General features: G+C 34.4%; 3 protein-coding genes across 3 annotated transcripts; 1 reads left to right on the top strand and 2 right to left on the bottom strand.

Annotated features, from left to right (window-relative positions):
- Positions 1-421: 421 nt before the first annotated feature.
- LOC110708534 (golgin subfamily A member 6-like protein 2) lies at positions 422-2,272 on the bottom strand. Its single transcript, XM_021886673.1, has one exon. The coding sequence runs from the start codon at positions 1,973-1,975 to the stop codon at positions 602-604; it is 1,374 nt and encodes a 457-aa protein (XP_021742365.1). The 5' UTR covers positions 1,976-2,272; the 3' UTR covers positions 422-601.
- A 1,884-nt stretch (positions 2,273-4,156) lies between these two features.
- LOC110708905 (FRIGIDA-like protein 4a) lies at positions 4,157-7,643 on the bottom strand. Its single transcript, XM_021887130.1, has 4 exons — positions 7,148-7,643; positions 5,319-5,888; positions 4,464-4,633; positions 4,157-4,312 (listed from the first exon to the last, which is right to left on the bottom strand). The coding sequence occupies exons 1-4, from the start codon at positions 7,641-7,643 to the stop codon at positions 4,157-4,159; spliced, it is 1,392 nt and encodes a 463-aa protein (XP_021742822.1).
- Positions 7,644-8,321: 678 nt separating this feature from the next.
- On the top strand, positions 8,322-11,581 carry LOC110708904 (protein FAR1-RELATED SEQUENCE 5-like). Its single transcript, XM_021887128.1, has 5 exons — positions 8,322-8,637; positions 9,134-10,125; positions 10,284-10,447; positions 10,532-10,757; positions 10,838-11,581. The coding sequence occupies exons 1-5, from the start codon at positions 8,322-8,324 to the stop codon at positions 11,579-11,581; spliced, it is 2,442 nt and encodes an 813-aa protein (XP_021742820.1).
- Positions 11,582-13,642: the final 2,061 nt, after the last annotated feature.

Raw genomic sequence — 13,642 nt, 5'->3', positions numbered from 1 at the left:
AGAAATTTAGAGAGGAGATGACACAAAGATCTGGAAAAATACAAGGGTAAAATAGGGAGAAGGAGCTACATGACAGAAATATTTGAGGATATATTGGTAATTTTGTGATTTTAATAGATGTTGGGAAGAATAAAAAAGTCATTGTTTTTTTTAGGACTAAAATTAGGCCAAATAAGTCGTTCTTTCGGGTGAATAATTGATAAATGAAAACTCTTAAAATTAATACGAGAAATTAATTTTATACCTAGTACAAGTATTCATTTCGCCCGTTTTTCACTTGTTAATTTATACGAGAAATTAATACGAGAAATTAATTTATACCTAGTACAAGTATACCTAGAGACTACCACTAGCAGGCATAAATGCATAATACTTTGACAATCGAGAATCATTTATACTTGAAAAGAACAGAGCAGTAAATAACATACTTCGTATTGATAATAACGAACAGTACTCCGTACTAATTAGCATACAATAGTTGAAAAGAATAGACAAAAGAAGTGCCCCAAATCAAACAGAACACAAATACAATGAGTCAATGACTTAAAGCTAATTTTGACGCTAATTAAATGACCCTAATTAGCTTAATACTCTGTATTATCTAGTATGAAGAACGTCTTCTCTTTCTACCATTTTGCTTCTTTTTCTCTTGCATTGCCACCAATTTCTCATTAATCTTCTTCTCCTTGACTTCAATCTGCCTACAACGCTCTTCAAGCCGCTTCTCCTTCGATTTGAGTCGCTTTTTCACTTGCTTCTCCTTCGATTCGAGTCGCCTATTCACTTGCTTCTCTTTCAACTCGAGTTCATTCTGTTTCAATTCGAGTCGCTTGTTCACTTGCTTCTCTTTCGACTCCATTCGTTGGTTAATTTCCTTCTCCTTCAGCTTTAACGCCTCGCTTTGACCCTTCAATCGCTTCGATTCCAACTCATCCATCGACAAACATCGCTCCTTAATCTCCTTCTCTTTCAACTCTACTGCCTCACTTCGTTCCCTCAATTTCTTCCATTCCAACTCCATCGACAAGCATTGCTCCTTCTCTTTTAACTCCAATTCCTCGCTTTTCTCCTTCAATCGCTTCGATTCCAATTCCATCAACAACCATTGCTCCTTAACCTCCTTCTCTTTCAACTCCAACGCCTCGCTTTGTTCCCTCAATCTCTCCAATTCCGACTCCACCGACAAGAATCGCTCCTTAACCTCCTCCTCTTTTAACTCCAACACCTCAATTTCCTCCCTCAATCGCTTCGATTCCGACTCCATCGACAAGCATTGCTCCTTAAACTCCTTCTCTTTCTCCTTAAACACTTCCCAACCCGCCTCGATTTCCTTCCGTTTCGACCCCAACACCCTCTTCGTCTCATTAATCTCCTTCTCTTTAACCAACAACACACTATACAACTCATCAATATCCTCCATCTCTTCCTTCTCCCTCACACCACACGCCTCTTCGCGTACGACCACCTCCCGCTCTCGTCCCTCGACAACCCTCTCCCGCTCCTCCACCTTCTTTACCCTCTCCTCGACAGCCTTAACCTTCTCGAACCCATCCTTAAACCTCCTCTCCATAATCTCAACCGCCTTAACCCGATCTTGAATTGTTCTCTTCTCCAACTCAATCGACTCATACCAATCCTTAATCTGCTTCTCCCTCAATTCAACTCCTTCGGTTCTTCTTTTCAACCAACTCTCATCAAACTCCAATTTCTTAACCCTAATTTCAACCCCCTTTTTGAAATTCTGAAGCGATGTTCGAATAAACTGATTTTCTATCTCCTTTGACTCCACCTCCTTGACTCGCTCCTCGATCGATTTGTTCACCCTTACGAAAGATGCCTGCAATGTTCGCCATTGTTTTGAAAGAGCAAGCATTGGAAACGATTTCGCCTGGAAATCCTGAAACGTTTCGCCGAGTTTCAGCATTAACAGCTTCGCAACTCGAAGATCGTTCGTTGTTTGATTCGTAACAGACATTGTTGTTGAAATTTAAAACCCTAAAATTAACAAGAACAAAAAACCCCAAAATTTATCAAGAATTAAAAACGCTAGTTTTCTGCAATTGATCGTATATTTTTGTTTTAAGTGAGGATTTCAGATGAAAGGTAAGAGATATTGTGATATTTATAAGGAAGGAATAGTTATCCGTGATAATCAAGTTTCCATTTTTAAGATTATTTTTTTGGGTTTTATTTATGGAAAGTGAAGAACAAATTTCCAAATTTTTACTCGGGGTATCAATTGGGGTTTTAATGTAAAGATTTTTTTTTGATGTATTTAGGATAAAGTTTGATTGATATAAGATTCTAAATGAAATTATTTTATTTCAAAATTCTATCCAAACTTATAGCTGAAATTTCTGTAAGGGATTTTTAATTGTATTTTTTAAACAGGTTTTAATTATAAACTAGATAAACCGTATTAGTGTAAATTAATTAATTTAATTTATTTTTCTTACATTTATCTTATCTTAACTTTTTTTTTTAAAACTTGAACTCGTATTTATCTAATTTAGTTGAATTGGGGTTTTAAATTTTTGTTTAGGGAGAAAATTATCCAAAATTATTTATTAAAAAATAATAATAAAGTGAATAATAATATGACACCGTCGTTAATTGATGTCGATTGTTAAGATAAGATAGTCTAGTTATTGATCCAGGATCCCTCCTCAACTTAAAAACTAAGATTTTGTTCTTTTTCACCTTTAAAATATCAAGTTTAATTGGCATAAGTGATAAATAAGCCCTAATAATTAAGTAGACATATTAGGCTCCTTTTTAAGAGAATTAAAAAAAATAAAAAAAAAGTTGTCTTTTTAAGAAATTAAGATTTTGTTCTTTTCAGTCTTCACCTTTAAAAAAATCAATTTTAATTTGCATAAATAAGCTATAAAAAATAGACATATTAAGGGTCTGTTCTCATTGACTGAACTCAGCTGAACTGAATAGAAGTGAAATGAATATTTTATAAGAGAAGGAAATTAGGAGCTGAACTGAGCTAAGCTGAACTGAATTTCAACGTAAGAGAACAGGCCCTAAGTTCCTCGTAAGATAGCAAAATAAATGAAAGACATGGATAAAAAAGAAAAAAAATTATTTTAGCGTTTTAGGACTTTATTATCTACTTTGTTTGCCCACCTGATCTCTAAAATCAAAACTCAAAATAGTCTACACAAAGTAGGAATCTTAGTTCACTTTCTGCACGGGTAAAGAAAAAAAAAACTTTATTTTTTAATGTGCAGTTTTTCAACAGTTAAATATAATTTAGTCAAAGTTAGTCAAGTCAAATACAGTAATTAGATTTTAAAAAAAAAATCAAAATTGATAAGCAAAAATGAGGCGAACTAAACATAACCTTGTATTATATCGATATCATTGATAGATAATCCCTCCTGTCTTCAACAAATACGTACCTCATATTATAAAGTTTAGACCAACAAATTACATGGTTATATTATGACAATGAGGAGAAAAACAGAAATAATGGATGAGACTTTACTGGAGATTCTTGTTCGAGTACCAGTGAAATCAGCCCATCAATGTAAGCTCGTTTTAGTAAAGGCTATACATACAATTGTTGTATATGGTTTCTACATACAACCTTATTTTGTCATGTTTTTATTGGCTACAATAATGGTCCATGTTCCATTAAAATTCAATTTATATTTAACTCCTAATTTTCTCCCTTTTATTAATGATGGGTTAAAATTCTAGTGGTGTTGTATGTAGGGATAACATACAATAATTGTATGTATATCAGCTCTCACTCGTTTTGAAGCGTTGGCTCGCCTTGATTTCTAGTCCTTTGACACTGTAATAATGCATCACAAGATTCCAACATCAAGACAATCATCATCTACAACATGTCAATTATTGTATGAATGAATAATAATTCCTCTAATACAACTTTTGAGGTCCAAGCATTACGTACGAACCACCCCTTTAATCCTTTAATTTTCTCAATCAACAATGTCATATGAGTATGCTATCGTGTGTATCTAATAATTTACCCTTGACTTGTGAAGGATATACTCCGTCGTCAAATAGTGTCAAACCTTTTAACTAAGCAATCTTATAGACTTCCCGGCTTCTTGGATAATCATATTACTGAGTTCAGCGCGGATATGATGATTGCTACTTTGATTCTTCTTTACTGTCATTAGCTTTCAGCACTCGTCTTTCCTTCTATCTCTTTCTCTAATTGCTTTATGCGTAATTCCAGAGGAGCAGGTGAAAAACTGGACTCAAGCTTGAAATTGGAAATGCAGTTGATTAAGACTCTGAGGGCAGATTTTTCCATGTTGACAGCATCATTCTGCAGCAAGTTTAAATTACAGGATCAATCATAGATAAGGTTGAACTTCAGCTTTGAATTCTGTAATAAATGGAAATCTTTTATTTACTAGTAAAAGGAGTAAGGGAAGGAGCCGAAAAATATGAAAATAGAACGATTTTAGCAACAATACCTGAGCTCTGTCACTATCTTTCTTGAGCATTTCCTGCACTCGCTTCTGAATGCACTCCAAATGGGCTTTCAGTAAAGGAACTGGTGGGAAATCATTTTCAAGCTTGAATGCACATGTATACACAACTGCTCGAAGATGCTCGTCCCTCTTAATAAGAGATCGGATAAAACCTGTGCAAATAAATCAAATCTGTGAATGAATGAATGAATGAATGAATGAAAATTCAGACTTGAAACATATTACATCCAGAAATGTTCAGCTGCAGTTAAAAAGAATAATATCATCGACGAAACACATGCTTATAAGGCAGATGAGACGAGTAATAAAACCTGCTTATCCAACCAATTGAACAACTTGGTTTAAATTAATTCATTAAAGCAAATTCTATAATGATATGATGTTTTTGTATAGGCAGAGTTGAGCGTGGAGCTATGGACTTCTACATTTACACAGCACGGTGCTTCTAGACAACTACGTGGAGACAGAAATTACTGTAAATCTATGTTACATTGACTCTTCATTTCACCTCAAATATCCATGTCAGAACCTCAACACTCAGACATGGGTATGACACTTGGGCACCTCACATTTGGTTCAAAACCATGGATTTTTTTTTTTACGAAATAGCTGAGTCAGACACTTGGACACATACCCATGTCACGGTGTTGGACATGGGTACCCGAGTCCATGTAATATAGCTAATCTTTCAAATGTAAATGACATTCGAGTCAATATCAGTATTTGTTACCCCTCTTCCAATAGATGGGTTCTGAAACTTTTGACAGGAATAAAGGTTATAAGGCTGCAATTGTGTTAATTTTCAGATTGAGGACAGAGGTAGAGAATTTAACATACCTGGAATTTTCTTCGTCAATCCCAATATCTGGCACAAATAGGAGTCTTTCTCAGGCCAACAAACCTCACTCTCAGTATAGAAGTTCCCGAGAAGTGAAAAAAGTTCATCTTCATCATAAGACTGTGCTAACTTGTATGAGGCTATAAACTGCAGGAATGCAAAAATCTCCATAAGCTGAGACCGAGTATAACCCTGCTTAGCGCTAAAGTCTCTCCACATGGTACTGAACTTCATCGCATCATCTTTTATATGTAGCGTGATACTAGTGTTTAGTTTCATCAATGCTCCTGACAAAGCTATGCAACTAGCAAAGTAAACCTGTCTAGGGATATTTTCAGACTTAACCAGCTCGTAAAAACTTTGGATCACATTAAGAACAAGCTTTGCTGGATCAGGTGCCAACGGAAGAGAATCAGAAATCTTGTTAAGCATCATATGTATGTCCTTGTAATGCTTAATTAGGTAAGACCTCATGCCATTTGTGTCCATATTTCTGAACAACAATTGAATCTCACTGCACGCCACTGGCTGAAGTTCTCTGGTTTTTGTTTGTGCAGAAGTTGTAACCTCTATGCAAGTAATAGAACAATAGTAAGTAAGCATTAAAAGTTATACAAAGGGTGTCATGCCAAGAATATGTGTAAGTGAGAAGGTGTATGCAGGGAGAACCAGCTAGCTCTGGGTTCGAGGAGCATTAGTAAGTAGCAGTAAGCTCTTCAAGTTCTATTAAAATTGCCAAGGGGCAAAGGTATAGAAACCTAGTCTAAGGATCATCAGAGACTCGAGGCAAAAAGAGCAAAGATAAATCAAAAGAACTCCAAAAGAGACCATGACAACTACCAAACTAAGAAATCATATGTAAAGATAGTGTGAATGTTAAAAAATGCATCTGTGACCCTGTCTAAAATAACAAGAACATAACCCATCAAAATCTAGAACAAAGCGAAAAGTGTTTAAATTTTTGGCAGTCCAGCAAAGTGATACAAGTAGCAAGGGTATCGACAAATCACTCACACTCACACACACACACGCACACACAATGCTCAATGTCACAGCCTCACAGGTTGTGTTAGTAGTTTGTCGCATTATCATTGCTCTATGTGCTAAGCCATTTGGCCCATTAGTGAAATAAGTAGGAGGCTAAAACACTAACTCCTGAAGACACACAGCAATACAAGAAAATTTTAGATTTGGTTAGTTGAGCAGAACAGCTAAACTAGTATGATTTCTTCCTAGTAAACAGGATTAAAGTATTAAGATCAGTTTCACATAGCTAGTTCATAGACATTTCTGCATCATATATGATCTTCGCCCTTTGCCACAACCATTAAGACATTAACATTGGCAGTTTTGCCATAAATCCAACCCAAGAGGATCAAAGCCAATTTAACTCGAATACATATGATCATATGAGCAATCAAGGATACCAATTAGCAAAATATGGTTAGGTCTAATCCGGGATCAAATCCCGTGAACATCATTGCCATGTGTAGCTCTACAATCTATATAAATCAATAAAAAAAAAATTAAAAGAACAAAATTGTTTTTTTTTTTCCTATCAATTTTATTAACAGCATCACAAAAAGGTCAAAATCACCACCATCATCAAGAAGTCAACAACCACCCATAGTCCATATTTGAATGTATGCAACTATGCATAAATGCCTAAAAGGGCTAAAACCATATTTAGTAAAAATGTAAACAAATCTTCCTCCATTAACTTTCACTGCATGACTACATCAATAATTGAAAATCAGAACATATTTAAGATTAATAAATTAGCATAAAAAAGGTAACTTTGTGATAAAAAATGCCAATTTTTCAATACCTTTGCTTTGCTTAGCCTTCAATTCCAGTAAATCCTCCCTCAGTTTTTTCTCCTCCATCTCCAGAACTTTCCATCGCTCATCAAATTCCTTGAATTTCATCACCAAATCTTGACTTCGTTCATTCAACACTTTCTCTCTACAATCCAATACTCGACATCGTTCATCCATCTCATTTTCTCTCTCCTCCACCACTTTTCGACGCTCTTCAATTTCTCCCTCCATCACCTTATTCTCCTCCATAATCGTCGCTTTCATTTCCACCATTTCGCAACGTTTCACCTCCATTTCCTTACTAAGTTCATCAATTTCCGTCACTTTAACTTCAAAAGCGTGGATTTTTTCGTTCAATTGATCTTCTCTCATCTGCACTTCCTTCAGCCTTTGGTTGATGGAATTCTCCAGCAATTCGACCTCTTTTAGGGAGAATTCGAGAGATTTTGCAGCTTGAAGGATTTCTCTCTCCTTTGACTCGATGACTTTGACTCGGTCCGCCATTGATGTTTTGAGCATGGAGAAGGAGCTCTGCAAGTTACTCCATTGTTCGGAAAGAGGAGAAATGGAGGTTGCGTGAGAGTGTAAATTCTCCATTGATGATGAATTCAATTCATGGAATTTTCAGAGAAATGACATTGGGAAAGTGAAGAAGCTTGATGACGATGAATATACATACACAGAGAGTGGGAACGAGGAAGGAAGACGAAGAGACGCAGTAAAATTTAAAGGCGCAGATGCTTTTCTTTAAATTTTACGGTTCCAAAATATTTTGGACACTTTATTGATTCCCAAATTGGAGCTGTCAAAAAGTTATTGATCATACAAACCCATTTGCATGTACCCGGTCGAGTTTTCGCACGTGCTTTTTTTTTTAAAAAAAAATCGCAGAATTTCAAATACCTAAAAATAAAAAAAACGCAGAACAACAATGGAGGAGAGAGAAAGTGAGAAAACGCAGCTATCAATCATCCATTGAGGAGAGAGAAAGTGAGAAATCGCAAAAATTGCAGTAAACGAACATCAATCGAGGAGAAAAAAGGTTAGAAAACGCAAAAATTGCAGAAATCGATCATCAATCGAGGAGAAAAAAGGTGAGAAAACGCACAAATAGAAGAATTCGATCATCAATTAAGGACAAAGAAAGTGAGAAAACTTACAAATTGCAGAATTCGATCATCAATGGAGAATTCGACTTTCGATACAACAAATTGCAGCAATCTCATTCACGAATTGCTACAAAAACAGAGGCAAATTGAGACTGAATTTGAAATCGATTTAAATCGATCGATTATAGAAGAAGAAGAAACTAATTGTTTTGGAGATGAATTCGTACCAATATTCAACAATCCAGACAATGCAGATGAAGCAATCGATAATGCAGATGAAGCAATTGAGAATGCAGAAGACGCAATTCATAATGCAGAAAATCAAGTGGTTCCTGATAAATCAATTGATTCAAATTCAGAACAAACAACCAAACCAGATGCAACTGAAGGTAATTTCTATGAATTTTTGAGATTGTATGCAAAAAGTAACCCTTTGAATACATAATTGTTACCCTTTTCATGCATAAACGTGACCATACTTATGCCTAAATGTTACCCTCAGATTCAATGCAGAACTTTTTAGATTGCATGCAAAAAGTAACCCTTTGAATGCCTAAATGTTACCCTTTTCATGCTTAAAAGTGACCCTATTTATGCTCAAATGTTACACTCAGATTGTATGCTGAAAATTCAGATTGCATGCAAAAAGTAACCCTTTGAATGCCTAAATGTTACCTTTTTCATGCATAAAAGTTACCCTATTTATGCTCAAATGTTACACTCAGATTGTATGCTGAAAATTCAAATTGTATGCAAAAAGTAACCCTTTCAATGCCTAAATGTTACCTTTTTCATGCATAAAAGTTACCCTATTTTCAAACGAATGTTACCCTTTTTTTTATGCTGTCTGTGGTTATTATCTGATTTGTTTGTATTAAATAACAGATACAAATCCAATTGATGCTTATGGTTTAGATCTTAGAGGATCATTTGTTGGTGTGGTAAGAGAAACTTTTGAAGAAATTTTGGAATTGTATGAAAAACATGCTGCTATACTGGGGTTTTCAATAAGAAAACATACAACTAGATTCAAACAACACACAAAAATAGTAACTGAGAAAAACTATGTGTGTTCTGCTGAGGGAAAGAGACATTCAGGTCAGAAGAAAACAAAGTTAGTTGAAATGGTTGATGAAGAGGATGTAAATGTAAAAACAAGAAAGCCAAGACAAGTATCCATTACAAGATCAAATTGCAAGGCATGCATAAGAGCAAAAGTGAATAAAGAAGGACAGTTTGAGGTGGTGGCTCATGTTATTCAGCATAACCACGAGCTAACAAATCCACAGTGGCATTATTTGCATCGTTCTGAAAGAAAAATGACAGAGGAAAAAGTTGTAACAATCAAAACAATGAAATTTTCAGGTCTAACTACAATGGACACTTACAATTACATGGCTACAGAGGCTGGAGGAGAACAGAATATAGGCCATAGTGTTGTAGATCACCTGAATTTCTGCTCAAGGTTAAGAATGGAACAAATTGAGGCTGGAGATGCTCAAACTTTAGTGAACATTTTAAGTCAGGAACAATCAGAGGATCCAAACTTCTTTTTTAGAGTGAAGTTTGACAAAGAAGGAAGAATTTGCAATATCTTTTGGAGAGATTCAATGATGCTAGAAGACTATAGGATATATGGAGATGTTCTTGTTTTTGATACAACATACAGAACCAACAGATATAATCTTATATGTGCTCCATTTGTTGGCATAAATAACCACTGGCATAATTGTATGTTTGCTTGTGCTTTTATTGGGGATGAAACGACAGATTCATTTGTGTGGTTACTACAAACCTTCTTCAAAGCTATGGAGGATAGAAAACCAACTTCAATATTCACTGACCAGGACCAAGCAATGGCAAATGCTATACTGGAGGTAAAAGATTTATATTGACATCTTACAGATTTGAGCTATGACAATAAAGTTTTCCTTTTTCACATAAAGTTACCCTTTTAGCTGCATAAAGTTACCCTTTTTAGTGCATAAATTAACCCTTTTAACAGCATAAAGTGACCCCTTTATTTTCAATGCAGGTGATTCCTAATACAAGACATAGACTTTGTATATGGCATTTGGAGCAAAATGCCATAACCAGATTTGGAGCTCTTAAAAAAGACAAAGAATTCAAATTTGCATTCAACCAGTGCTTAAAGATGTGTGTGACAGAACAAGAATTCGAAGCAAAGTGGCAAGCAATGTTGCAAAAATATGAGTTGACAGAACACTCTTGGTAAAAAAGAGTGTATGAGTTGAAAGACAAATGGTGTCCTGCCCTTTGTAGAGATTTCTTTTCAGCAGGGATCTTATCGTCACAAAGGAGTGAAAGCACTAATCATGCCATAGGATTCAGAGCAAGTAAAGCAACTACTTTGACAGAATTTTATACCATATTTAAGAAGACAACTAATCATTGGAGAAGCACAGAGAAATATGATGAGTTTACCTGTTGCAAGTCAATAGCATTCACTTCATTGCCTCTATCTGGAATGCTAAAGCATGCTGCACAGGTAAAAAGTTAACTGACAAGTACATAAATTACACCTAATATATGGCAATTTAAATGAAGCTACATGATTTTGATGTACAGGTTTTCACTTTATCACTCTTTAGAAATTTTGAAGAGGAGTTTGGATACTCTATGGCAACAACTGTTCAGATATTAGGCAGTAATGAAGAATGCCTACTTTATCAAGTAACACTAGAAGACAAGCCATGGTCTGCACATCAAGTAAACTATATACAAGAGAGCCAAACTGTATGGTGTACTTGCAAAAACTTTGAAGCATCTGGATGGTTATGTTATCATTGCATCAGAATTCTACGTTTGCATTCAGTAACAAGAATACCAGACAAGTATGTTTCAAAAAGATGGACTAAGTTTGCAAAAACAGAGGCATGGGATAGATTAAAGAATCATGATCCTAAACAGCAATATATTCCATGGAGGCAAACAATGATGACGAAATACTACAATTTAATCTTAAAAAGTCAAGAAAATGAAGAGACAAGAGCATTTATGGAAGAAAGCTTCAGAAACAGTCTTAAAATGGTGGAAGACTTACTTGCTAGTGCTGCTCAGAAAGAAAGTGCAGAAGCTGCTTCTAACATTCCTGATGTGGCAGACAACACTCAAAGCAATACTGACGCTTCTTCAGCATCGAGTACAAGCACATGTGTACCAATAATTCTTGATCCTAAAAGGGCTGTAACAAAAGGAAGAAGCAAGAGAGCAAAAGGAGGACTTGAAAAAAGCAAGAGAAAAAGAAAACCAGCACTGCCACCTCCAAATTCAGAATTTGGATCAAAGACACCTAACTTACGACTCTTTTAAGATCTTTTTTAGAACATTTTTTTTTTCGAAATTAATATACCTTGTATTGTTAAACTATTTTTCTTTTGTTTTTTTACTCTATGACTAGTTTAATGAAAATGTGATTGACACTTTTATTAGCACATGTTTAATTATTGGAACACATCAACTTATGTTACCCTTTTAACGTATAAAAGTAACCCTTTTCATGCATAAAAGTGACCCTTTTCATGCATAAAAGTTATCCTTTCTATCCACTAAATCAAACTTTTCTTTGGCAATAGTTACCCTTTCTGTTAATAAAAGTTAACCCTTTTATCAATAAAAGTTACCCTTTCCATGCATAAAAGTTACACTATCTACCCACAAAAGTATACCTTATAATGTATAAACTTATTATTTCTACCCACAAAAGTAACCCTTTTTATCCTTTCTATCCACTAAATCAACCTTTTCTTTTCTAATAGTTACCCTTTCTGTTAATAAAAGTTACCCTTTTTATCACTAAAAGTTATCCTTTTCATGCATAAAACCCCTGACCCTTTTATTTTACAGAAAAAGTGTCCCTTTTCATGAATAGAAGTGACCCTTTTTCTACATAAAAGTGACCCTTTTCATTGCTAAAATTACCATTTCTAACAATAAAATCTACCTTTTTCTTGCTTAAAAGTTACCCTTTCTATAAATAAAGTTACCCTTTCTATAAATAAAAGTTACCCTTTTCTGCATAAAAGTTACCCCATAAAAAATATAAAAATAAACCTTTTAATTACTTTATGTATTCACATACATCAGTATTCCAAAAACAACTAAAGACTTTAAACTAAGTTTAATTACATCATTAAACTTAATGTATGCACATACATTAAGTTTTTTCATTGTTAAAAAAACCCCCTGAACTAATCAGCTAACAACTATCAATTATTTCACTATTTAGAAGGAGTAAACTTTTTTGCCCTTTTTCCTTTGTTCTTTTCCTCTTCTCCCTCTGCCTTTGCTTCTGCTTCTGCTGCCATTTTTCTTTCTTCTGTTTCTCTCTTCTTCTTTGCAACAATTGCAGCCTTTAATCTTTCTTCAATTCCATTGACATAAGCAGGATCTTTCTTCTTCTCATTGAACTTGTGTAATTCTAACAACACATCGTTCCTAGATTCATTCAAATCACACAGTACCAGTATGGTACAGATCTCTCCTCGTAAAAATTTCCTTCCATTAATCTCAAATCAACAAAAAAAATAAAAATTATCAATATGTAATTAATAAAAGCAATAGAAAGGAAAAAACTACAGAAACTATATAGATAATTACTGTTTTGAGATCATTGAATTTGAACGATTCACCAACAAAATGGAGCATGTGATACATGACAAAGACCCCACAGTCCAAATTGTCAACTTTTTCTTTTCTCCATTCCAACTCAACAACTTCAAAACCATAAGAAGGTAGCTGAGAACTCTTTGGATGATTTCTTTTGCCAAGAAAAGCACCCATTTGAACACACTGACATAAAATATAAAAGTTTAGAATACATTAAAATCAAAAAAGTTAAAAATGGAAACAATGAATCAACAGTAACATAACAAAAAAAACAAACATAAACATACCATCTTTGAACACAATTCTTTTGTATAAACAAGAGCAGAATCAGTCCAGATAATGTTGTCAAGATAATATACCAACTCTTTTGTATGATTAATAACATACAAAATGTAGTGATTCTCAATAAGAATAGGAAAATAGATCTGAAACATCAAAATTAAAGAGATTTAAACAGAGCATATCATAAAGAGAACTCTTTTAAATTTATTACATTAAGTTTAGAATAAAAATACCAGATCAGCATCCATTATATTACATTCTGGATTCTCATAGCTAACCCAACCTTCCCATATGTCGTGCAAATCCTTAACCGCACTAGATATGTTACCTTTGCCAATATTGTCACAAACATGCAAGAATGAAAACTATTAAAGTATAAGATCTCAATAATATATATATAAAGTAAATGTGTTAAGATATAAAAAAAGGAATGAAATAACTTACACTCTGCCTAACACCGAAGAAGAATTTCCGAGGACCAAT

Source organism: Chenopodium quinoa, unplaced genomic scaffold (genome assembly GCF_001683475.1).
Source record: "Chenopodium quinoa cultivar QQ74 unplaced genomic scaffold, ASM168347v1, whole genome shotgun sequence".
Taxonomy (NCBI): Eukaryota; Viridiplantae; Streptophyta; class Magnoliopsida; order Caryophyllales; family Amaranthaceae; genus Chenopodium; species Chenopodium quinoa.
The sequence above is the reverse complement of the archived record's forward strand: the minus strand, read 5'-3'. Positions and strand labels throughout refer to the sequence as shown.